General features: G+C 40.5%; 2 protein-coding genes across 2 annotated transcripts; one reads left to right on the forward strand and one right to left on the reverse strand.

Annotated features, from left to right (window-relative positions):
* Positions 1 to 872: 872 nt before the first annotated feature.
* LOC139709183 (HAUS augmin-like complex subunit 3) lies at positions 873 to 13,651 on the reverse strand. Its single transcript, XM_071621135.1, has 13 exons — positions 13,473 to 13,651; positions 12,818 to 12,931; positions 11,835 to 11,918; positions 10,885 to 10,996; positions 10,180 to 10,359; positions 9,174 to 9,316; positions 8,023 to 8,151; positions 6,841 to 7,024; positions 6,169 to 6,321; positions 5,822 to 5,918; positions 3,778 to 3,925; positions 2,259 to 2,436; positions 873 to 1,175 (listed from the first exon to the last, which is right to left on the reverse strand). Exons 1-13 carry the CDS (start codon positions 13,649 to 13,651, stop codon positions 1,047 to 1,049), a joined length of 1,830 nt encoding a protein of 609 aa, XP_071477236.1. The 3' UTR covers positions 873 to 1,046.
* A 5,400-nt stretch (positions 13,652 to 19,051) lies between these two features.
* LOC139709184 (uncharacterized) lies at positions 19,052 to 25,923 on the forward strand. The gene is made up of 8 exons (XM_071621136.1): positions 19,052 to 19,267; positions 19,711 to 19,895; positions 20,103 to 20,766; positions 21,730 to 21,832; positions 22,395 to 23,207; positions 23,929 to 24,021; positions 24,867 to 25,030; positions 25,831 to 25,923. The coding sequence occupies exons 1-8, from the start codon at positions 19,097 to 19,099 to the stop codon at positions 25,921 to 25,923; spliced, it is 2,286 nt and encodes a 761-aa protein (XP_071477237.1). The 5' UTR covers positions 19,052 to 19,096.
* Positions 25,924 to 27,637: the final 1,714 nt, after the last annotated feature.

Raw genomic sequence — 27,637 nt, forward strand, 5'->3', positions numbered from 1 at the left:
ACTGGCTGACTTGTTTAGAAGTTCAAAGGCAAATTGCAACTGTATAAGTATAACATGCTCCGACCACTACCACTAATCCATTCATTCTTGTCAGAGTGATTATTGCCATGTTTCTCATACTGCATTTTTTTTTGAATGCCTGTCTAGAAAATCTAGGTGCCTTGTGAATTCTGAGACATACATTTTCTATCGTCATACTGAAAAAAAAAAACCAAACAAACAGCTGGGAACACATAAAATGACATAAGAAAAACCCTCACAAGAAAGGAAACCGAGAAGAAATCCTGTTCTGAAAGGTGCATGGGCATCACACTCACTTTCATTTTTTAATATACATTGCTTGCCGTGCCCACAAAACCAAGGTTGTTTGATTAGTTTTCTGGACACGAGTCCTGCACAGCAGCACAATTGGTTTGCAACAGCTTTTACTTGTGTGTTTTTGTTTCGCTCACAGAAGTGTACTCAGGAAATTTGTAGTGGATAATAGCTGCTTGCAAGTGATAATTATACATCATATGACTTTCACAGGTATATGAAACATGTGATTAAAATGAAAACTAGTAATAATAATTACTATACTGTTATAAAAGCAGATTAAAACACAAAACAATGCCTAATTCTGGCCCTAGCCACATGCATTTGCTCAGCCACATCTTTTCACTATAAATGAAATTTCAATGAAAGCTTGGATTTTTTTTTCTTTTTTCCTGGAAGAACCTTGGATTGTAATCCTACATCTGCTTCAGCATGAGTTCACAATATCATTATTGTTACAATAATTTGCATGCTACAATGCTCGTATTACAATCTGTTTTGTGTGTGTGTGTGTGTGTGTGTTTTCTTCTTCTGCTTCTATGGAAAGTACCTTTCTGTGTGGGGAAAATTCTCACTGTTATTTGTGTCCATGTTTCTCACAGATCCCAACTGGTAATCTTTCAGGTGAGAATTAATGCAAATTTTCATACAAGTTCACACAGTTTGGTAATTCCCTCCTGATGTTCCTGTGAAGATACCATGGTAAGATGTCACAGTGCCCCTTGCCAGCTCTATGCTATGCTCAGTGCCTCAAGCTGTTGGGACAAGGCCTGGAGCTCTCGACGGAGCTGAGCCGGCTCGGTGAGGAAGTGCACATACAGCTGTCTCTGCCTGGATAGGAGGCTATCACTCTTCAGGACCTAGGGAGAATAAGCCAGTTTAGAGTAACATTCTGCACATGAGCACATAAAGGTCATTTGAGAAAGACAACATGATGAGGCATAGAGTTGTAATGATCAATGCCATGGACAGTGTCTGGATTTTATTTCTTACGTTGCAGTGGAGGAATGTTCAAGGGAGATTGTTAACATAAACTGAGTTGGACTCTGTGAGTGGGTAATATCTAGCCTTGCAACTGTTCTGTTTCAATGGCTTAATTTTTGGGTTAGGCACAGATGAGTACACCACGCAGTGCACCAGGTACTCCTGAATAGGAAGATTTTGTCGAGTTAGAAGGGGGCAGATATATGCACACACACCACAATCAAGTCATTGAACATCACTTGCAAATCAACAACCACCCCCCCCCCCCAAAAAAAAAAAAGTTGTTGTTGTTCATTTTCCATCTGTGAAGATGGCTGGATAGCCCATATTCAGCTACACTAAGCTGGTCTTCCATGGGGTCCAGTTAGATGTGGGGTGGGACCACTTCACCGGGTTAGACACCCTGCTCTTTGCGATGAATGAATGAAGCGGGATCTTTTACGTGCATGAACTGTGACTATCTCATACACGGGACCTCCATTTTACGTCCTATCCGAGGGACAGAGTGTTTTGCCTCTTGCTAGAGGGGACGGTATGTTTACACACAACAAAGTGATAAAAAATAAAGTCCCTGGGCTGACAAGACCTTGTATCTCAATTGGAACATATCAAAAATACCTCCTATCTTAATCTTAAATATAAAAAATACTGATTTGAGTTTTTAAACATAACTATTTAATATGTTACCCAAAACAATGCTTTTGCATTATTTGATGTCAGCATAATTGATGTTATTTTTAAAAATGTTGCAAAACTGAAAATGTTTTTCGCTGCTCTATAAGTTCAAGATTCATGAAGAAGTTCAAGATGTATGATGTCACCCCCTGCGACGATAATTTGACATAGCTCTCTTCTGACACTCAACTTAAAAACATGTTCACATCCAGACAAGCACTAATAAATGGATATATATTATGTACCTTGGTTGAAAGGAACATTATTTTTGATCTGTCCCTCACCTTCAACTTGTTGTTGTAGTCCCCCATCAGGTCCAACATGCGCTGTGTCAGGTCTTCAAGAGTTCTGTCTAGCTGGGTGATTCCATCTAGGATAGTGGGGGGTGTCAGCACAGGCTGTCCGTCCTTGGTTGTTGAACCAGCATACACTAAGCTCTCACATTTTCTCAGGTTTTGCTCCCTGCAACAACAATAAAATGTTACTACAGTTAACCTTGCCGAAGTCCAAAGGGACTGGAGAAAATTCATCACCTTATTTAAATTTCAATTTACACGAGAAATTAAGACATGTCTAAATCCATCCAGAGTCAAATTTTTCTTTGACCTAGCCACCAAGTTTTACATTTCTGTGATGTTGACTGTAGTATCCACAGTGCATGTTTTTCCCCCAAACCAAAAAACTTTGCGATGGTCTGTTCTGTTTCACATCGCATAGACTGAAGGGGATTGTGCCTGCAACACACTCAAAATATTTACATTATTGACCCTCATTTAAGGAACTTCAACAAATTTACAGAGACAAGTCTCATGCACAGTGTTCAAAGAAAAACAATATTGAATGACCCAGGTTTATGACAAAATGCCTTTACTGCCATTGCAGGCTGGAGCATATCACTTCAGTGTCATGTAGACATTTATGTCTGATATATCCTTTACACATTGCGGACTGCAACACATAATTATTATGAAATTTGCTCCCTAACTTATTAAATGACTCTTATGGATTTCAAATCTTAAACGCACTATCTCATTAAGTGATAATGCAGAATGAGTGTCAAGATTTGTTAAACGTTCTTAATGAAAAACAAAGATTCTCATGAGTGATAGTGTAACAGTCACCGATGAAAACTAGAAAAGCACTCTGAGAGCACAGACCTCCGCCAAGCAGCTACTTTATTTCCACCAATGATCTTGCTCTTCCACAGAGATCAGTGATTTCCACTAATACACATGTATGCATGCCGAAAAATTGCCCGATTTTCCAATATAGAAGCCTTTGTTACGTCATAAACCCTCAGCTGTGCGGCGCGTCTTGCACTAACAGAAACTAGGGCACACCATTTAGAGTGCATATAAAAACTTTAAAAATGTGCAGCTTTGAACTCCAAAGTTCATTGACCCTGCCTGCCAAAATATCAAAAATTCTTCATAAAATCCATAAAAATTTCCAGATCACTACCAAAATCTAATCATCTGTTCCTTGTGTTATTCTCAACCCTTCCTGCAAGTTCCTACGCACAGACAAACACACAAACACAAAAACCAACGTTGATGAAAACATAACCTCCTCCCTTGACGGAGGTAAAAATATGTCCGAGTGAGAGGTTTGTTGCATAACGTGTCTTTGTGTTAGTGCGTGTGCGTGTGCGTGTGTGTGTGTGGGGGGGGGGGGGGGGGGGGGAGGGGATGGGGCAGGGGAGGAGGTTATATGATCATGTTGTTATGTCTGTCTCTGTCTGTCAGCGGATCACACACTGGGGTTCTCAGGTTTCCAGTGTTACCAGCTGCTAGAACTACTCACAAGGCGGCCAGCTTGCCCTCCTGGTTGTCAGACATGCGACCAAGGTTCTCCCTCAGTGACACCAGCCTCTCCATGAACTGCCTACTGTCATCAAGGAGACGGGAGTATGTGAGGAACAGCTGCTTCTCATCGGAAGCACCAGAGTTGGCTGGAGGGTGGAGGGGGAAGGAAAAACCAAAATGCGTAAAAAGTGTTACTCTTTTATTAACTACATAATATGGTAAAGATTTAATCTGCTGCCATAATACTGTCTAAAACTGTCATTACGAATAAGTCAGGACTGCGTAAATTTTCTCTCTATAACGAAATCCTGTTAAAATAAAATGATTGAGGGAAATAATGAGGTTACCCAATAAAGTCGTCTCCTACTTACACAATCTTTTTGCATCCATGCTCATTTCAGTGGGGTTTGCCTGTATCTTTTATTGACACTTGAGTGAAGCTGGGTATACAGCATGGGTCTTATTTGCACAATTGCCCATCCATCTTGCATTTTTATACTGCTGTTTTCTTTAATTTTGCTGAAATGTACTTTGCATTTGTTGGTTGGCTCTCACTTTCATTTTTTTGCCTTATCTTTGAACACGAGGTTTGGGGCTCTCCACTGGTTCACCCCCTCACCCCTTCACTCACAGAGACTCCACCTGTTTTCAACGGGAAATCTCCTGCTGAAAACCCATTTTTGCAAAATCTCCCGTTCTACCGCTTGAGATTTAATTTCTCCCGCCCTGGCTCAGTGTATCCCGTTGGAAAGGATTTCTTACTTATTGCTATCGTATGTTGAAAAAATAAGCCTTAGATAGCACCAGAGAGCATCTAGAACCTAGGGACTTCGCACACATCAACTTGGAGTCTCCCGTTTGCTAGGGGTTTCAGGCAGGAGAATCTCCAGATCAGAAGGTGCTTGGGGTTGGAGTCTCTGCACTCATGCTGTTGCTCTTTGACTCTTAACCTACAAGTACTCTTTACTCTTGTGTAGTTCCTACCCCCATCTTGTTTGATGTTGCCTCCCTATTCATCTTAAAGGGACATTCCGGACGATTTTCATAATTTCACATCATGTAGTGCATAAATCGACAGCTCCATGTATAGACTTGTGGAATTTATTGTGGTCCTTGAGCAGAGAAACCAATAAATTGAAAATCTTAAACAAATTACACTGAACAGTGTTGATGACATCAGAGCCTCATATATTTCAGAAATGTAGCAGTGTAATTCCATTACAATACCGCTTGCTCAACAAGTTCACCTGTGAAAAATCTATGCATGCCTTGTTCTTTTGTTCTGCTTCCTTGAGCCCCAACTCATGCATTCCTATGGTGAGGCTGCTATGTCATCATCCTTGTTCATTGCAATTTGTTATAGATTTTGAAAACATTCTCATTCCTAATCCCAATCACTAAAAATTCTGAAACTCTATACTCAGTGTAACTAATTTATAGTTGTTCAAATGTAAAAGTCTGAAAATCATCCGGAGGTCCCCTTTAATCCTTCACTGGTTGCCCCCTGTGAGCCTTGGGATCATCACTGGCCCACCTCTGCCTTTTGTCTGTTCATCCCCTGCTCTAATCCCCCTCCATTTACCTGTTGGGCTCCCTGCCTTTGACTTCTAACCTATCCCCTTTTGTTTTCATTGATCTGTGTCCCTTAGCTGTCCTCAGACTGTGCTTGTTGTGTGTGGTCCATATATTGTATATGACTGCATGCTTTCCCTACATGTTTGCCATCTTGCCTCTGATGAAGATTCTACTAAGATCAAAAGCTCAGGCCCCTTTAGACTCTATTTCACTCCATTGGCTGGTCACTGCATGTATTTGATATAAGCGGTTTTCAGCATTTTTTTTTTTTGTGCTACATTTACTGCTTTCCTATTACAGGAAAAGATCATTTCCTGGTATGGGTGACATCCTTTGCATTCATGGTCTTTGTGGGTCATTATGGTTGTCTGTACAGAAATGCCACATGGAATAAATTAGAAAATGAACTTTGAGGTCTTAGTTGTTGTTGTTGTTTTTTCTGAGTTGTCATAACCTTTTTCCCTTACCAAGTACGCTGTGAAGTCTGTTGACCATTGTGTCCCTCCTGTCCACTGTACTGCGAGCATTCTTTGTAGACGTTAGGTCGGGATCTGACAGAAAAGCCTTGAAAAAAAAAGAGAGGATAAAAAAGAGCATGTACATATTTCAGAAAATGTAGTTTTGAAATTCCTTTCCAATATTCTGATGAAACTACGTACATACACATCATGGAAATGGAAACAAAATATTTTTCGCGCACTCTCTCTCTCTCTCTCTCTCTTTGGTAGAATAAAATCTGTATATAATCAAGACGATAAAGGAAATCAGACAACAGCATAGTCTTGAAAAACCAAAGACACAAAATATGACATACCATGCTTTTCTGATGGGAGGTTAGACTCTGGTCCAGGAGTTTCTCTGCTGCTGTCATCAGCCTGTGTGTGTTTCTGTGGTGGTGTCCCTCCACCTCGTAAGACATGTCCAAAAACTCCTTGCGAGCTCGCTGCACTGTCAGCCATTCTATCAACTGATGATATGAGGAACATACGTGTACATACACAGCACCTTAACTTGTGCCAGTTCAGCTTTCCACAGGGCACTGGCACCGAGTAAAGTCAGTGACACATGGCTATACACAGAAAAATACTGAGACTTACAATTACTTGGCAGCATTTAGATACAGCACTGAAGCTAGAGGTATTTTATGTCATCTAAAGAGCTGGAAGGGCTCAGTGAAGATATATTTGGTGGACGTGTGAAGCATTTCTTGCTTGCCTCTTGGCACTCTCATCATACTATTGCGTTACTACTTTGTTAAAATGCATTTTGACACAGCACATACTTTGCAATTCTGTTGTACATATGTATACTGTGTGGCAGAAATTAGCTGAAATCATTAAATCTGTTTACTTTGGATCTGTCATGTATCTGCTTTCAAATAAAACAGATGGGAGCATAAATGGGATGCACTTTCCATGGAAGGAAATACATATTTTTAAAAAATATATTGAGAAGGAAAATGACAGCTAATTGGCTTTATGTCTACCTTATCTTGCTTGGACGTAAAGTAGTCCTGTCTGGCTATCTTTAGGTCATAGTCCCCAGACAGTATGTGTGTGGTCTGCAATGCCGCATTGACCTCCAAGAGCTGGGGAATCTCGTGCTCCCAGATGTTGAGGGCGCTGTTCATGGCTGAATTCTTTTCACGCTCGCACTGCCCCAGTCTCTCACTATCATGAGCATTTGAAATATGAAAATCAAACCAATCAAGTTTGAGAATATAGTTTTCTTCCATTTCATCAGTTTTTGAAAGGCAGTCACATTTTACAGCACTGTGAAGACAGTACATACATCAGAAACAATAAAAGTCAAGCAATTCTTAAGTTTTGTTTGTAAATTTAAGATGATCTCACAATATAACTACCATAAGAACATGACAACACCTGACCGGAGCTTTTCCATCAATTGACTTTCATTTTTTTCTTTTGAATAGGTTGATGACGAACACTTCATCTCAGTAGATGGAGAAAGCAAATCAAAACAAAACCTAGAGTCCATCAAAATTCCTGAAAATGTAAGTCTAATATTTCTTTGTAATCTTTAAGTAAAGCGGTGAAAAGTTAAGTATTTTTTTCCGAGCAGTTCTAAAAACTGTTGTCTAGTCTTGACATAAATCAATTCTGATGATAAACAACATTTTAAAGGCATTGTTTATCATTTGCAGATGAAACAAAATTCCAGCTTCAGTAATTCAAGACAGGTCTAAAATGCGAGTTAGCAATAGAAACAACCAATGCAAAGATGTTAATCAGAAAAATCAATGTTAAGTATTGTAAAATGTACGAAATTTGAACAATAGTTATAATAAAATTGTTTCAAGAATATATTGTCTACAGTTATGGTTTATTGAGAAAAATAGTGATATCTCCTTGTATTTTAGGCTTTACTGCAAAATTTTCACATGGTAGGATGTTTTGCGATACAACTGACCTACATGTACACATATGCATCAAATGTAATAACTCGAACATTTTTTGAAACACTGCTTCCAATGGTAAACAGTACCTTTAAGTAGAATGCAATATTGACACATTCACACACACACACACAAAAAAAAGGAAAGCGAAAATCTTTTTATTATCTTTGGTTCGATTATCCATAAATATGGACAAACACATACTGAATGGATGAGCATATTCTAAAAACCCTGAATTCACTCCCAACCAACCTGAGGTTCTGGACATCAGTGGAATAAGTCTGAACTGAGTGCAGTCGCTTCTCAGCCAGCCTGTGGGCTGCAGCGATGCGGCTCTCCTCCAGCACGGCTTTCATGTAGCTCCGCTGACTAGCCGGGTACCTGAGTTGCGAAACCACAGTCAAACCTTAGCTGTCATTAAAGGACACTAGGTCATCAACAAACATGTGCTGATAGGTGAGGCTCTCGGGTAAGTATATCATGAAGGTGTATACTCACAATACAAATGGTCACAGTTTGAGCCCTCATCATACACGGGAGAACTGGTGATTTGTGATTGCCGAAATTGAATTCTGACATTATGTTTAATTCTTCTTTTCCACCAAAAATTAGCACAGACAAAACCATTAAAGGAAACCTGAGCATTGATGATCATGGCATTCAAGTGAATTTTGAGAGGTTATTATTGTAAAAATAAAGTAATTAATAAACATGACATGTTGTAGCGCTGCAAACTAAACCTATTTTTTTCTACTGGTCTGACCTGTCTGTCGGACCAGGAGGTATCCAGCTTTTCCATGTTTTACTGGTCCATTCCTGTAAAAGTTACTGGTCCAACAGTGATTTTAACTGGTCAGGGACCATTGGACCAGTGCCACTGCATGCTGATACTGTGAACTCCAAACTGTGGGCTGAATCAAGCTCAGTTTCTTTCAAAGATACATGTATGATCTAAAATCTACACATCAGGTTTAAATGACTTGAGTCATTGACAATTGCTTCTGTACATAGTTGCAATGAATGCAGGCCTTTTGTACTTGCTTGCTATAACCATCAGTCTCAGTGAATTTTACCAATGTAATATCTCATTTACATGAGATACAAGCTGTTGTAACACATTTTTTGATTTTTTGATTTTATTTACTGATACCATAAGTACCCAAAATTGCTGCCATCTTGCAGTTTCAGCAAAGTGTGTAGTCCTGATGTAATATCTCCCGATGTAATATCTCCTTTACATGTGATACAGGCTGTCTTATCACAGTTTGATTTTTTTTTTCTATTTCCTGATACCATACATTGTAAGTAGCCAAAATTGCTGCCATCTTACAGTTTTAGCACAGCGTATGGTCCTGACACACATTGAATGAGAAAATTGGCATTTAAAAGTGCGTTTAACTCACAAAGTCTTGAGTCTGGCCAGCTCATGGCAGTCTGCCTCCGTCACATGAGACTTTTCTCCTCGGATGAGCAGGCTCTTGGGGTCACTGACCTCCAGCAGTTGATACCTTGACTCCTCATCATGGCCCGCCAACTCGGCAATGCCCTGTGAATACACACACACACATGCATCAAATGTTACAATGCTTGTAATTGTGGTGACATCATATCTTTTTTTTTTCCCTTTTAAATGGAGGTTGGATCAATGGTGGCGTACAAGTGAGGCTTTAAGTACAGGGGTGGATCCAGGAATTCCGTAAAGGGGAGGCGCCTTTACAAAATTAAGGGGGAGGGGGCGCATGCCCCCATTTTTTTCTTTTTTATTTCTTCTGTTTTAACAAAAAATAAAGAGAGGGTGCGCGCGCAGTGTGCCTCCCCCTGGATCCGTCACTGAAGTAGATACTGTACTTCATGCTTAAGTTGATTGTGAAAAGAAGGCCTTTCCTTCCTTTAATGGCTGATATAACAGAATATACAGTAAAACCTGCCTTAGCAGCCAGCAGTCTGTAGCAGCTGCTGACAAATCTCAGTAAACACTTTTTCAGAGTGTGTACCTTTCCCCCCATAATTTAGATGGGTTAGGAAAGTGAATTTATATGAATTTATACACCATCTTACAACATAGAATTTGCTCTGTCATAATCTGCCCTGTACTAAAACTCCATTTGTGATGAGGGGTCACATAAATGTTAAAAACAGTGAATGTCTCAGAGATGAACTATGTATGCCATATACATGTATATCGCTCGGCTTTAATTTTGCATATTTCGTGAATCGGGTGCTACATGCGAATTTAACAACGGGCAAAATCATTTGCTCTGATCTTGACATGAATGCAAAGTACTCACATACACTTCTCCTGTCCTTACTGTACTCAACTACTCGCGAAATTGTCAGGAAGTCCCGCATCACGAAAAATCGACTGGCTAAATATATGGCGTATAGAGTAAAAGAAGAGAGCAAACCTACTTCAAAGAATTGTCTCTTGGTGAACTGCTTTAGAGCCTGAGTGAAACCCTCCTCAGCCTGATGGACAGTCTGCAAGGGCTGCTGGGACAGGAACGGTGCGTCGGGCGAGTCACCACTGCCACCATAGAGGGAGACAAGCTGGCCGACGGTGGAGTTGAGTTCGTCTAAAGATGCATTGACCTATCTCGACCGAAAATATCAGAACAGCAGCCATTACTCTGATGTACAGCAAAATGCAAACTGTGAAAGTGTACGATAAGCTGGACTCGGACAACCTTGCAGGAAGATGATAAAAAAGGAAATACTTGAATGATTTGAATCATAAAATTATAAAATAAATCTGTCAGAGTAAAAGGAAAATGTACCAAGCAACCCTGACATAAACTGACATTCCAAAGATCCTATCACAGTTATCATCAAATTAATTGATACATCATACTCTACATTACAAATGTATACTCATCCAGAATAGGGAGCAAATAACATAAAACAAAACAACAAATTTACATTATCATGATCTACAAAATTTCATCTTCTTTTTACATCAGTGTTGCATTGTGATATAACCACTTTTTTGCCCATTTTATGGACTTTCCACTGATGCCTATTACACTTCAAACAAAAGTCTGCATATACCCATGTCCCATACATTACGGTACAGATGCATTTTACCAATTTATCAAACTGGTTTGAGAGTTTACAGACCTGGGTGTTGTCCGTCTGACCGTTCTCCAGGTCAGCCTTGTACTGACCACTGGTCTGAGACTCCACTGGTGTCAGTTTGGTCAGCTTGTGGGTCAGCGCTGTGTGATGCAGACTGTCAGGCAAAACACAGGCATCAGAACGCGTCACTGTAAATTCTACACACTATGAGGCAGACTTAACCCTTGAAGTGCCCAGGAATAGTCTACCAGGAAGGCCATGGAGACACACTAGGGACTAGGGGATTATGTAATCTCTACTCATTGACAGTTAGTTCCAGACATCTGTGCCATCTGGTAAAGAAAGCACTCCAGCTTGCGTGCCAATTGGCAAACAAAGTGCAGTGATTTTTGGACAGAGTACGTCTCTTGGCTAGACTTGATGCTTGGCAGTACACCATGCATGATTATCCTGAAAAAGCACTTTACTTGCTGGGATACTTTGTGGGGCCCTTTCAAAGAAGAATACCATCAGTCCTTTGTGGGAACACCACATACAGTATATAAATCACAAAGTATCTACAACTCTACCATCACAGATAATCAAGAATTAATCTCTAAACATCATATCCCATTGCTAGTCTGTATCCCCCCACGCTCCCAGCATGCTCCCCCTTAGAAATGCTTTCTCCAATCGCAGTCATTATACCAAATGATTCACAGGCAGTTCCAAAACAAACCAGTTGAGAAAGCTAAACTTAGTCATTACTAGGCAAATCAACATGTCATCCCTGGTACTATGTTTATAATCATTTCATTGTATCACTCTCAAAATTTGCATTGGTGGTTGTATAGCACAATGAAACTCCTCCACAAATATGTATAGATCTGGAAATGCACTCAAGAAATGAAAAGTCAGTCTTCACCACTGTTGCATTCAATAAGAAGTCGATAACTTAGTAACTGAGAGAATGTACGTAATTGTTGCCATGATTTCTCAAATTAAGTTTATACCTTAGTTTATCCCGGAGCTGGAGCAGTTTCTTCCTGCTTCTCTGAGCTCGCTGCAATTCCTCCTCCAGTGCTGCTATGTCATCCCTGTAGTAAAGGGAACACAGATTCACATATAATTATGTAGTATCACAAATCACAGCTGTAACTTCTCATGTTCTTGCACAAATGACATGCCATACAAAAGGTTAAATTTCCGGATCAATCAACCTCTGCCCTCACTCTTTTAAAACTAACATGTAGTCGAAAAATACACATTCTGTAACAGACCATACTGACAAATTCATATTTTTTGCACATTCCTGTGTACATTAAGGTGGTATCTTGAAAAGCTTTATTTTGAAAAATATCAACATAAAATTTGAGAAATTTCACATGCAAACAATTACTCCTAAAATCAAAGTACACTACATCACAGTAGCATGACTACAATACTATTGAAAATCTTTAGGTGACCAAAACATGACTGTGCAAACAATCAATAACTACTTCTCATTCAAGTTTTCACTGCACCTCATACCATTCAATGATATGGTGCTCTATATTGTACTGTAAATGTCCATTATTTGTGCTTTATTATTATTTTTTTTGCGCTGAGCAGCTCAAAAATATATTCGTGCAAAATGTGTGAAAATTAATGCACTGCAAAAATTTGTGCATTTACAGCAACTAATTTTGTTACACATAGTTTGCTCTTTGGGGCAATACTGCATACGCCATATATTTCGCGAGTCTAAATTTTCGCGAATCGGGAATTCCTGACGATTTTGCGAGTGGTTAAATTCGCGATTGTGGAGTCCTGTACTGAACGGAGATAATGTCCATGCGTACGTCACATCCACATCGGGATCAGAGTCAATATTTTCGAGTGTCTTTAATTTCGCGTATAGCACCTAACTCGCGAAATTCGCGAAAATAAAAACCTTGCAAAATATTTGGCGTATACAGTATACATTGAATTATTGACGATCAAACAGACTGCTTACTTCAGTTTGTCTTCAGACAAGTCTTCCTCTTCTTCTGTGGCCGAGATTTTCAGAGCTTCTTCGAGCTTTCCTCCTTCCAAGACGCCATCACCTGATTTCTCCAGGGTATGAAACCTTCAAAAGGAAACATTCCACATTTCATAAACACGGTAGCAAACCGAAGCTTTACTAGATTAGAAGAATTTGCCCTGTCGATCAAAAAAGAAAAAAAAAGAAAAAGAAAAAAGAAACAGTTATTCAAGACTCCCCTGACTTGCTTCTTTGAAATGTAAGAAAAATTACAACAACAAAAAAAAAAAGATCTGATGTAAGACAATTCAAACTAACAATAATGTACGATGACCTGACAAGTTCCTTCTCTGGATTTTTAACTTTTTTTTTTGGTCTTTATTCTTCACTAGACCTATTACGGTATTTTTTTGTGAGTTGACACACGATGGCAGTACTCGTCTTGACTAAGAAATGATCCATTTAGTTTCAACTTTACAAAATTTTGATACTCTGCTGCAGTGCATTATTATTTATAGTCGAATACTGCTTTATTCAACACCAACAAAAAACTAATGATTCTTTGGATACATATCCTTCCCTTTGCAAAGCTTACAAACAAGACACAACAAAATGAAAACCAAGAATCCACTGAAGTGGTGCATACTCATCAAGCTCTTGACTGGACAGCACATTGGCTGGTCCAACGTTGTCAACAAACCAGTCCAGGAATGGCGCCACGGCATCATTCTCAAACATCCAGTCAAAGCCCTCATGCTGGAGCTCATGTGCCTTCGGGTATTTCACCCTCTTCAGGGTCTCGACAAAACTCCAGCCCCAACTCATGACAGCTAATCACATCACCAAATGCAGAACTGTTGAGAGAGAAAAACATGAAATACAGCTGGAAAAACTGTTTAGATTTTGACACATTTTATTTTACAAATACATACTCTACATAAACCTCTCATCTGTGACATGGATAGCAAATTTAAATAACTTTTTTTACACTATCAAAAGCAAATAAGATATTGTCATTGAGCTTTCTGCATGTTCTGAGAAGGAACCGGAGCTGAACACTGAAGAACAGTTCCAGAACCATCCGGTAAAGCTAGAGAGAGAGTTAAACTAGAGATGTAGCTTGTAGAAGTAGGAGCTAGTTCATCGTTGTTTCTAACATAACTTTAAGTACTGTTTATTTGGGCCTAGATCTATAGCTGACATATTTACAGTATATCATGTATAGAAAGGGAACATTACTATTTCTCAAGTTTCTATTTGCAATAAATTACTGCCAATAGACTCGAACAATTCAGTCAGCTAGTATATCTGACAATTTTGTTACTGTAGTGTAAAACATGATATATTCGCGGCATGAATTTTTTGCGAATTGGAGCCGACGGCCTTTTTTGCGGCATGAAATTTTCGCGAACTGGAACTGGTATTCAGTGCATATAGTGTAGACAAGAACTTTCGCGTGCATTTTAATTTCGCGAATCTTCGCACTCGCGAAATTAAAATGCACGCGAACATTTCTCGTTTTACACTACATACGTGTAGGCCGTAGGCCTAACGTTTCATGAAATTTGCCCCAATGCCAATGAATGGCAAGGAAACTGCCTGCCTTATTGGCAATCATGTTTGCCTTATTTTCGCTCTGATTTCCTGGGTAGTGGAGAGGGTTTAGTGTAAATTTAAATCTAAATTAATATTAGAGAGGGTTTAGTGTAAATTATTGGAGAGGGTTTAGTGTAAATTTAAATCTAAATTAATATTAGACTGTAATGTTTAGGCCTAACACGTTCCACTATTGCACTAACGACTATATAGTATATGATTGGCTTTGACCGTTGATGAGGATGTGTGGGAAAACGCGAAAATTCACTGTTCATAAATGATTTTAATCAAGGACAAAACTTCGAATGAATATTCTAGCCGAATCGTAATGTAATGTCAATGCATTCGTACAACACGGTGTTCAATACAACTCGGTTTGTGTGCATTGTCGATGCAAAAACAGCGGTCGATCTAAAAAAGGAGCTGCACCGCGGGGAGCTGAAAAAGGCCACGCAAGTTCGACGGCGATATTTTTGAAAAAGAATTGAAAAGGGAACAACAGCATTTGATAGTGCTGGATTTTCTCAATCACGTAGGTCAAGTTTTTACGTGAATTTCAGTGTTAAATATTCTTATCAATTCAAGCACATAAAAATTTTAGGCGGTCGTTGAGTAGTAGCCAGAGGGTAGGCCTAGTGGGGGTCGGGCTAACTCGGCCCACGGGACATCTCGTCCCACCCGTTGAGGGTGGGCCGAGTTGTCCCACCCGTTGGTATCGATAGTGATCGTGAGCGCTTGTCTGTGTTTGAGTTTATTTGGTCTTTATGACGTCTTTTCTAACCGTAATTTTTATGTAATTGTGTTCAGTGGTTTCTGTTAAGAATATTTTCCAACTTTGGGGGGATATGACGACGTAAAAATGAAATTTCAGACGTTTTTATCGCGGTTCGCGATCCCCATAGGTTCACGTTCATTTCGCGCGGTGGGCTAACGGATCCGCCTAGTGTTAGCTAGTAGGTCCAACCATCCAACCAACACTCGAGAATAATTAAACCGAATGTTCCTGCAAGTGCAACTTTACCGTATATAGAGGTAAATTGGCTCCACCTCTTGCGGTCTCAGATCTTGTCGGCTAGCCAGAATACGTATCAGACCTCCAATTCATTTTATGACAATCATCTCATCGTCTCTCTCATGATATGAAGCAATGAAATAGAGCTACGAAGTGTGACATGACATCTCTCATGCATGTCCAGCTGATGGGGAAGCGATTCAAGCTACGCGCGCTAACCTACGATTACTGAGTGCCCATCAGTGGGGCATGAGATCGAGATCCACACCGAAGCGGCGCGGCGGACCGGACCGCTGCTGGCCGCCGCGCCCGCGGGGGGACAACACAACGAGGACGGTAGTAAAATATGAATGTATACAGCGCCATCTTGTGACAAGAATTGATTTAGCGTACTGTATTTACCGTTGCGCTGTTCGTTGTTTATGTTGCGGTATTTTCATGGTTGAGACATCGATAGTGGAAATGTGGTAATGGTAACGTACACCTCCTGCGAAATGTTTGAATATATGTTATTAATTGTTTCAAACGTTTCAAGCTTTCGTTTTAAGTTTGTGTCGGTAGGTTTTTTGTAGTCAATTTCAGAATGTAACTTAAATTTACTCCGAGTAACATAGTCCCACATGTTCATATTCTCGTAAGTGGCCGTCAGGTGACATGACACTGACATTTGCGCATTGTACGGTGGGACATCGGACGCTTTTTTTCGTGGCTTTGAATTCCGTACTCAGAGGATGACATTTCGGCTAAAAATAACATAATCACAGACTCCTGGAAATTACGAATTCAGCCAGCGCCAGCTTATGTCAATCGTTCGCTCCAGTTTCTAGAAAATATGCTTCAAATGGAAATAGACACCCCTCACTAGCCTTGCTAGCCCTCTAAAAAGTTGTCTTTTTGCGCATTGAATTTGAGGTTTGTAGATCTATTATTAGTTACTGGACACGATATTCGCAATGAAATAATCGACATCTGACAAAATCGTGAAATAGGCCCCACCGCAGTCAGTGCGCGTGCACCCGTGCGTTAGCAAGTGCAAGCAAGGGTAGATCTAGGTCCTAACTGCGACCAGCAGCCCCAAAACCCAACTTCTTCTTCTTTTGTTGACTTCCTCCAGTCCTGGAGAACTGCGTTAGATTCGCAGAAATTTAGTAATACAATAGTTGCAATGTACTAATGTGGTCATGGGTCAAGCCGGAGACAGCAGACAAGAGTCAACACAATAGATAACAGCAAAGAGCAGGAGAGATGAGGAAGACAAAATGAAGCAACATATTAAGCAGCAAGTATGAGGAGGTTATAATGTCATGGATGAGCGGATCACATGCATAGCAGCTAGGAAGCGAAGGGAGTAGATGTGCAGAATTGAAGCTTCTTCCTGGGAAATATTGGGGTCACTTGTTCCGGTCAGTATTAGGCTGGCAGTGAATGTGGCTTGCTTATCTTGGGGCGTCTGGGAGAGCAATTTCTGCAATCTTTCTGGTAGGTGAGAGATATAGATCTTCCTCTCCTTGGTGTACAATGTACAACGTACTCGCCGCAGAGCGGCGGGTCTCCGGGGCAAGGGTAGGTCCTAGATCTAGACTAGGGTTAGGCAACTTAGGGTTAGAGTTAGAGTTTAGGGTTAGGTAGGGTTGTATTTATGGTTAAATTGGCCGTTAAATTAGTCAAGGGACATTAATAGGGAGTCCTTCCGAGAAGAAAGGGATTTGCCCCACCGCTGTATCAATTTCGCGTAAACGCCGTTTGGTGGGGCCGCATTCACCAGTTGTAATATCAACTGTGGAAGGAAGCCCCACCGCCATGCTTGCCTACCGATGAACGCCACACGGTGGGGCTGAATTCATGAGTATAAATAGGCGAGCCGCCGTAGTATTACTTAGTTCGGACACGCAGTGGTGGGGCCAATTTCAAGAGTATGCCGACATCTTTTGCACCTAGTCCTTGCACCAGAATCACAAATTATTTATCCCACAAATCACCGTACACATTCTCACAAAGCGGATGACAAAGAAAAAAAATCGGCAAATGAGGCTCAAATTTCGTATTTTACGGTAAAATGTCTGTCTTGAACATTTCGAAAAGTTCACGCAACAACAACAACAAAAAAACCTTGTGAGAAATCGACAACTGGTTGACTCTACTTCTAGTTTAGGTGCTTTGTCTATTGGAGCTGCACGCGCGGGTGATGAGTTGCGGGCCCCTAGGCCTTAGCGCACAACTATTCAATTCCACATCGTTCGCGTTTGAGGACGATAGCTGTAAATTTCCGATATCGATCAGTGAACTTTTGGTTCTATTTGGAATCTTCAGCATTTTTCCTGTATGTGAGTGGGATTTCATAGAATTTCAGTCGTGAAATGTGATTCAAACATGCATAAATATTAACTATGACGAGGTGCGGGTCACTCAACTATAAATTTGAGGTAAAAAGTGATTTTTTTTTCATGTTTTTACATTTTTAGCGATTTCGGTTCACACAAAGTTCTGTGAGGCTAATCTCCGAAGTCTTGTGCGTACAGAATGTCATTAGTACGCAAAAATATGCGTGTCCGGTAATACCATGGTGTCCGGTGACTAATGCGTGTCTGGTAATACCATGGTGTCCGGTGACACCATGCCTGCCTATACTACTAGAAAAATTCTAACGTTAACCATTTGCTAACGTTAGACATCTAGTTGTTTAGAATCTAACCAATAGATTTAAACTCAAGAGTGATAGGGTACTGATATTATAAAATTTAGATACTTTCTAGACCTTTCACTATGCGTGATCATCATGTAAATGTGATGCAGTTTCATACAGCATTAGAGAATGGTCTACACACACTGTATGAGGTTTTGGTAATACGTTTGGCTTGCAATGTGCCGAAGGTACTCGTAGCAGCAGGATCAAGTTCTTATGTCCCAAATCAAACAAACGCAATGCATGAAATTTTGCCTAAATTTTGATTAGCGTCTCCTGAGTGAGGGAGAGAAGAAGAGTGGCCCACACCCAGCCCAGTCGTGACCCACAATGTACATATTCCAGATGTACTCTACATCAACTTTGACCCTACGTAAATCTGCTCATGATTTTCCCCTGGCTTAGCCCACTGCTGAAAATTACTCTCTGGAATTATGTTTGACACAGGGGCATGGTGGTATTGCATGGATGGACAAGCAAATTTAGAGGAGCCTAAAAGATTGAATTAGAATAGTCGGCAGTGTTGTAGAACCTACCTGGACTCTATCCGTTAATGTACTTTTGTCTCCATAAAGTTCTAGATAAATTTCCAGAAAACCAAATTGCATGAAAATCACAGGAAATACTGAATAAGATACTTCCAATCACTTACCTAGCATTTGAACAAATTTGGTCGGTGGGTAGTAGGAAGCGTTTAATATTACAAAGTTTTTGTCATTTTTCAAAACGACTCGCTCTTCATGAGCTTCACAGCTCATGCTGCCCACACAGTCTGAAACTGTAATTACAAATGTAATGTAACTTTGTTGATAGTCCCTTTGTGTCAACCCCTCATTTAATGTGTAATGCTGCCAACAGGTTCATTAGCATGATTTTTCTTTTTAATGTGCAGATTTTTCTTTTCATTTTTTTTTTACAGCTGTGCTAGGCCTGAAATAGCTGCTTCAGTGCTGCAGAGAAAGGGATAGTTGCAACAAACATGAATCGATCAAGGAGCAGCGCCTCCTCTGTTGCCAGTGGGGCAGCTGCCCTTCTCCAGAAGGCAAGAGGCCACTTGCGTGGCCAGAGCTTCGGCCTGGAGAGCAAAAGCAGCTCGTTGACCTCCCAGAAGCATTCAGCCACCAAAGAAGATGATGAAGACGATGTTGCAGTAAGTATCTAGAGTTTATAAATCACTTCAAACATGCTGAGAACCTCTGTGAAAGCGAACAAGCTGAGTGGTTCCATGCTGGCTTTTGTGTCACATATTCAATTGATGTCACACAATATTGAGGAGGAAATATATTTTGTAACCATATTGAGGAGGAAATATTTTGTAGCCATGAAATAAAAGTTAGTGACACTAACCGCCTAAAGGCCGATGATGGTTAAATTTGAAGCAAATGGAAATTATGAGACTGAACTGATATAACTCTACTCAACCGTTTGAATACAGTTACATGTATTTCTAACCATCATTCTGTGCACTTATTCTTTTTTTTTTTAAATGTGAACCATTTTATTCTATTTTTCTTAATTACACAGACAGCCTGTGTCCCAATACCCTGCAACAATACAGTCATCTTAAATCTTTATTGAAATTCTCTCTTCCAGGCCTATTTATCTCAGCTGTCGAAGAAGACGTCTGGAATGAGGAAGCCTGTCAGTATGGCAGCAGATGATGTCAGCTCTAGTCTGAGTGACCTCAGTCTGTCTGATGACAAAGGGTCCCACGCACCCAGTCAGCCAGCCTCGTCCAGTCAGCAGTTCAGCAAATTCCTGAAGAAGTCATCAACTAGGTATGTAGAATAGGTAAACTTGTGCTTAACTTCAATGCGGTTATGAATTAATGTGGAGCACATTCTATGTTGGATACAGAAACCATTTGTTTAGTTAAAGAGCAGAATATTAACTAGGAGGCAATTCAACAAACACTGTCCCCAGTAATGTTACTGTTTGAAATTAGATCTTCATTTCTAATACATTTTCTTGCTTTGTATTCTAAGCTCTGTGTCAAAGAGCCAATCCTCGCTGCAGGGTTCACAGAAGAGCTCAACAGCAGCACACCACCAGGCCAGCAGCATTGCCAAGAGACCGTCTTCAAGCTTCACATCTAGTGCCCTCCAGCGGGCATCCAAGCTCAGTGCCAAGATCACTGCCAGGTCAAAGGGCATGACAGCTCCTCTGGACAGTGACTCCTCGGACACAGACCTTGCAGGTCCAGCCTCCAAGCAGAAGGCAGGGACTGGACCAGCCCGTGTGGCATCTGGCCTCATGCTAGACGATGCACCGGAGATGGGGGATGGGAATCGATTTCTGAAGAAGTCCACCAGCAAGGGGCCAGGAAGAGACGCCAGTGCAAGTAAACCCAGCAGTGGGGGCGAAGAGAGTGATGATGACTTCCCCATGAGGAGCCTCCATGCACGGGATTCTATGGAGGTGCTGGAGGCGGCAAAGCCTCGTCGAACAAAGACGCTGGATTCGCTGGTGGAGAAGCAGGAACCATTTCAGACATCAACCCCCAGTGCAGTTGGGAAGGCAGGAAAGAAGAAGGGTGGTGTCTATGATAGGATCATGGCTCAGCTGGATACGGACGAAGAGGATATGGCAGAGCTGATTGGAGGAATCTCACAAGCCTCCTCCCCAGAACCAGTGGTCACTCCTGTGAAGGTATGTACGACTTTAGATGTGATGTGGACTTCTGTGAAGATGAACGTTTACCATAGATTTATTCTTGTTCCTCTAACTCATTTTCCTGGTCTTAAAAGTTTGTCCTTTCTATTTTCTTTCTCTGTATTGATTTATTTATATTCTTCATTCTTTTCATTTTTGCCCCTGACATCTTATTAATCAGATTAGACATATTTTTAGTTGTAACATAATGTACTTGTGTGTTCTGCAGTGCAGCAGAGTAATGAGATTATGCATACCTGCTTTGAACAGGGTGCAAAAAGAAACAAAAGCAAAACCTTATGAAAATTGCTGCTTGCACTCTGTACATTGAATTGCATCCAGAGTCTGGCCCATTGTCAGCTTATGTAAATACTTTTCTCCCAATTTTGTGGACAGGATAATCTAGAAGACACAATCCTATCAATTTAACAAATTTTGCTTGTTTAAAAAACTAAAGTGAGTGCTAGAGGAGCAAAATCTTGCCACCAACCCTGCACCTCTTTAGTCACAGTACGTGATAACGTGTGTACAACAGGCTATCTACATTCTCATGTATGGTGGCAAAATAGACTGCCATGGTGATTTCTACAATCTCCATTTGGTACCATCTCTCAGATGGGAATAATTGTGCATTACAATGAAAGTTAAAATTTGAAAACTCTGTCATTGACATAAGTGTCATAGTTTGCTCTGGGCTTCTGTTTGCACTCATGTACATCCACTTTTGATTTGTGTGAGTGATGTGCATAAATGGGCACTGCCATGGATGTATCAAGTGCACTATGATTTGTACAGCTTCAATGTTTGCAAACAATGTTCACATAAGCCAATCATTTCTATAAAGAGGATATGAATATACTTACAGCAAATACTCTATTGACACAAGCCTGTACAACGCTGCATATTAAAAGTAGCAATTCATAACACTGTCTTGTTCAATTCACCACTGATCTACAACAGAAGGAAGTCAAAAAACGAGCCGTGACCCCCTACAAACCTGCAGTGGAGCTTTCCGATGATGAGAGTGAGATTGTTACCCCTGCTACATCTCCTGAACCAAAAGGTAAAACTTTTATGTCACTAGGCCTGTGCCATTCCTAGCAGCCCAGCAAGGTGGCAGCAGTCTTATTCATTATTCAAAGCATATAATGACTTCCTCAGGATGGAACATTAGACCTCCTACTGGTTCACCCAAGCCCCCTTTGACTTCAGCCAGAACAAATTCTTAGTCAGTGGACTGGAGCAGGGTGAAAGAAGGTGTCTTAGTCGTGAGCACTGAGCATTCTTTAACCTTGGCTTGGACTAGGCTTTCTTCTGTAACTAGAAATGTTTTTGAGATATCATATTGCTGAAATTGAGCTTCCTTTTTGAGCATTTGTGAGTGCTACAGTACTTGTGGAAATACACTTCATTAGATTGTCTCAGTTTCAACAATATTTTGTCCATTTTGTGCAAGTGAAGAAAAAAAAAGCAAAAGAACCCAGCAGTATAGCACTGCACTCCAGTTACGCTACCGATTCAACTAGCTATGTATTAATCTAGAAGTTGTCATTAATTCATTAATTTATTTCACGGGACCCCTTGGTGAACTGCGAGACCATTGACTTCTTACTTTTTCCCTTTAGTCCAAGCAATGACCATTGAGGATTTGGAGCCAGCTGCCCTCGACCTGTCCAGTGTCCACTCTGAGGGGGACACCTCCATTGCGGAAGAGGTCAGTCTGGGACCAACCTTCTCGGGGCTCCAGACGGTTGATGACCTCCTCCAGTTTGAGGAGATTAGGAGTCCATCTCCCCCGAGAGATCAGCGGAACGACACGCCAGTGGTCGACAGCTACCAAGATGACTTTGAGAGTGTCAGTGAGAGAACTATCAGTCCAGTCATGAGACCGTCTCCCTCACCAAAGCCCATCCTGGCGGAAGAAACATCACTAGCGATGTCCATTGCGTCATCCATCCCGGAAGTTGAGGACAAGTCAGTGGCGGATTCCTACTCCCCAGATTTCTCCCAGGCTTCGAGTTCGCAGCATTCGACCAGGTCGCGCTCCAGTGCTTCTTCGAGATCGCGCAGCAGCCGAAGCAGTCGTAGCCGCTCCAGCAGGTCCAGGGGAAGTAGCACAAATTCCAGAACCAGGTCAAGGACCCCTGATACTTCTCGCAGCGTGAGTAGCATCTCCTCTGGCAAATCCAAATCCAAATCCAAGTCTGGCGACTACTCGGAGGACTTTGACACTGTCTCTCACGGTACAGACTCGGAAGAAAAGACCATTACCAGTGACTTTTCAACTTCCCACAGTGAGTCCAGCCACAAAACTACCTCAGTTTCCTCTAGATCAGCTCATAGACATCACAGGGGTCGGTCCAGGAGAAAAGCTGGGCAGGACGCAGCTGTCCAGACGTCCAGCTCTCTCCACTCAATGCAGAGCCACTGGCTAAAGGGTAGGTGGAAACCATGGATTTACATTCATCTTGAATGTTATGCAACCACCTGGAGCTCTGGCTATATCTTGCTCTTGCTTGGAGATGTGCACATATACTTAGTGGTTGTAGTGACACTTAATTTTTCAAGAGTGTGAGCCCTTTCATTGGTACTGCTGAGGACAGTTAAGAGAAATACTTGTAGTCTAATGTCTCAGCACTGACATCATGCCCACAAACATGTGGCTTTCATGTCCTGGCTTCGGTGAAAATCCGTTTGAAAAGTTATGGATCCAGTGTTTTTCCATGATTTAAAATCTTTCAGTTTCTAAATAATGCAGAGTTTTTTTTTTAATGCTATGGTGTATTCAACATAATGTGCATCCAGCCAAGGCATGATATGATTCATATCTAATCATGGCTGTTTCAGAGACACATTTTGGAAGTCAGAGCATCTTGTATGGCAGGTGGTAATAGAAAACTTTTATTGGATAAGAAATACTCTTGGAAACAAACACTTTGAAAAAAATATTTTCTTCAATGATGACAGGATGTAAAGTCTGGTGTGAAATCAAACTGGTGTTGTACTACTACTACTATTACTACTACATATGTCTGCTATGTATTTTTTTTTCCTCCTCCCAAAATCTGTAATAACTACAAAATAAAACCACTTTTTAGGTTATTTGTATGAATGGTGAGACTCCATGGTGTTGATGTTTGTGTGCTTTTCTCCTCAAAGATTATGATTTCCAGACCCCAGGATACTTCAAGATGTTAAGTGCAAACCTGCATGACACGATGTCACACTCTGTGGACCCAAAGGTCTTAGAAAGTAAGTATAGGTTGTTTTCATTCAAACCTCAATGGTTTCCTCTTTGCTGTAACGAATTGTCCATGTTAGTTTATCTGTCAGTTTGTCATATACCCAGTTCATCTTGAGATGCAATGCAGAGTGAGAGATAGGTTTACAGTGTCATGCATTTGACTTATAATTTTTTTTTTTTTTTCACTGAACAGCTTGTGTGGCCCATTTTACATGTCACTGAACCACTAACTGTAAAATGTTTAAGTGCACATATGCATATTTAGATGTACATGTATGTATGTGCCCTAAATTTTGCAAGTGTAGTATGATGCAAAGTCAGATTTGCAGGACAAATTTTCAAATGGTCAACTTGATAGTTGAGGACCACATTGAAAGAATATTAAACAATATAGTATCATCCCTTTCAAAATTGCCAAGATAGCAATTTCCTACTTTAGGGGTGTTTCATATTTTGCAGGAGACAATGTTATGATGTGTTGCTAATTTCACAAATATGACAAATACTGGTAGAAGTTGCTGCGAGACACATAATGTAAGTTTGTTTGTTTGTTTGGTTGTTTGGTTGTTTTTCAGTTGTGTGAGCAGTGCATGATCTCAAATGTACCGAACTAAATATCATGTGCAAAATGCAAATTGAGCGTGAGAGGTGAATTCTCATTAGAAGAAGCCCTAATATTTATTTGGAGAGTAGATATAGTGTAGGATGAATAACAGAACGTTGACTGTTAAAGAGTACATCAATATTGATTCTCCATGTATTATTGATGAATATAAGCCATAAAGGTCACACGTTGGTGATTCCACCAATAATTTCTTATTTTACATAACACATCTTTCATTGCCTCTTCCAGCTCTGACCTCTTTTGACCCGAGTGCCTTAGACTATCACGCCAGTCTGCTGAAACAGGTGCAACAGACCAGGCTGGCCGTCACAAACACACTTCGACAGCACCAGGCCTTTCTCGAGTCACTGGAGGAGAACTATGCATACACCACACTGGAGGAGACAAAATTAGTGAGTGGCTGTCCAACTGAAGTCTTGCATATGTGTGTGTGTGTGTGTTGGGGGGGGGGTGTGGGTGTGAAAAGAGTGTTTTCACCTCTCTTCACTATCTCCTCCTAAATGTTGTCATGTGAAATAACTGAAATCTCTTCTGTTGTTGTGCATACGTAATTTATGCTTAAAGAGTGCATTTAAAACAAAATAGATATCAATAGATGAGATACTTTTAGTACTAATGGAGTATGACAGTCTTCTTTCTATTTGTCCTCATCTGGTATAAAACTATAATTGATGTTAATAATTTTCTAGCATTGGTACAGTTGTACTTTTCTATTTTTGTCATTGTGTCTGTGACTTTGTGTCAGTAGCAGTACTTATCTTCTCATTTTGTACACAACCTGTTTGCCATGAAGACTTGCAAATGAAAAGGATGTAACAGAACATCTGAAATAGGATGATATATGCTACAGGTGGGTGAGAGTAAGATATCGTCCCTTGGTTGACAAGATCTCGCATCTTAATAGGCATATCAGTTGTATAGAAAAACCATCTTACTCAATTTTGAATGTCAAAAATATTGATTTGAGTTTTAAAAACTATACTAATATTGATCTAATCCAAAGCAATATATTTCTACACTATTTAATGTCAACAGGGAATTTATTTTGGGAGAATGTTGCAACAGTAAATAAGTTCTTTTGCTCTCCTGAAAGAGATTTTAGAGGTACGAGATCTTGTCACCGCATGGTCAGTATGTCACATATTGAGTGTCAGCATGAATAATGAATATATGCTCATTTTTCCCTTCACAGTTTATCAAGAGACAGAAGAAGAGGAGAAGGAGACGTGAGGAAGAGACTGGGGCAGCTCTCCAGGAAGTTGACATGAATGTGGAGTCACTGTAGGCAGTGGCAAGCAGCATGCTGTGTGGGACTCTTTCTTGCCATGTTTGAGATCCCAACAACTCAAGGGTAGCATGGCAATGTAAAATAAAAATGAACTAATATATATGCCGTATATTGAGCAAGTCTGATATTACGCGAATAGGGACTTCCTGTTAATTTCGGGAGTGCTTAATTTTCCGAATGTGCTGTATAGTAATGGACGGAGAAATGTATGTGTGCACATTGCGTTCAGGTCAGAATCAGAGATTTTTATGCGCATTAGAATTTGCAATTTGCACCTGACTTGCGAAATTCGCAAGATAAAAACCCCACGAAATATTAGGCGTACATACAGTATGCCTACACTGACATGTACTGGACGGGCTGTTCAAACTGTCTGCTTTTAATAGTGAGTGCGCCAATGTAGTCGGAGCCTCTTTCCTCATGTGTGTTCAATCTCCTGTGGATGAACCCTGTGTGGAAACAGTCATACAGTATTTCAAGACTGATGCACATTCTTGCCAAGTGCATGCTGTACCTATCAGCCTTTAGATGGCAAAGCAACGTATGTCAAAAATTCGTGAAAATTGACTTAGTCACATATTTCAGCTTATTTTGGTATAATATAACTCTTGACCAAATCTTGAAATCAGAACCCATTCCGTTACTGAGATATGACGCTCCCTCCCAGTGGGAATTGTTCAAAATTTTGTTGGCAAAACAACGTACTTACAAACAATACGTTGTTTTGCCATCTACGTGTTTATGCAGTAATTGCGCACCTGCAGAAGCGCGCGCATATTGACGTTGTAGGACAATACACGTGTGGCAGTGATCGAGACTTATACGTTGTTGTGTCATATCAATGGCAATAGCGTGGTTATGTTGAGATGGCAAAACAACATATGTTTTGATTAAATGCAAATTATTCTAAAAATAAAGGGTCTCATGAAATCAATTTGCATTCACTTTATTACTGATACTGTCGGTCCTTCTAGGGTAAGATATGGAGTGTTTAACAAAAACAGAAAAAGAGCTCTCGGTTTGCAAAACTTCAAACTCGATTTACTGGAAATGTTGTTGGATGTAGATACATTGTTTTGCCATCTCAAGGCCGCTATGAAATGATAGGAGAAGCAGCCAAATAGCCACAGGAAAGAGAAGTCTTGTATTCCCATCCTGTCCACCAAAACTTTCACCATTCTCTCCATGTGTGTCATAAATTCTAGGTATTGCCTAATCAAATTGCAGCTGCACACACTGGCCTTTGTCACTGAAGTCTTTATCCATTCCATTCAAGATTTATAGTTTAAGTAAGTTAATATATCCCATTTAGTGTTATAAAATTTATTGTGAAATTTTAATTTTCAAATTTTGTAGTGAAGGTCTGATTTTGTTGGAACATTATGCCATTCTGTTTGTGTGATTTTCATGTGTGACATAAAACCAAAGTGCACTTCGAGTGGAAATGCACTTTCAAGAAGAAGACCGGTTAAATACAAAGGGGGGGGGGGGGGGGGGGGGTCAGACTCTAAAAGTCACTGGCAATTAAACTCTTTGTATTATGTTGATTTTCATTGGTCTTGTGTGAAAAACAACAAATTCTCAACTGATTCACTTGTTTTCTTAAAAAAAACCCAAAACAGCAACAGCAACTGCCAGTTTGATCAAGTTTTGGTGTTCAAATGGAGGGGGGGGGGGGGGGGGCAAAGGGTTTCCAATTTTGATTCTTTCC

This window comes from Diadema antillarum, unplaced genomic scaffold, assembly GCF_040938485.1.
Source record: "Diadema antillarum isolate AM-2024a unplaced genomic scaffold, OU_Dant_1.0 seq00001411_RagTag, whole genome shotgun sequence".
NCBI lineage: Eukaryota > Metazoa > Echinodermata > Echinoidea > Diadematoida > Diadematidae > Diadema > Diadema antillarum.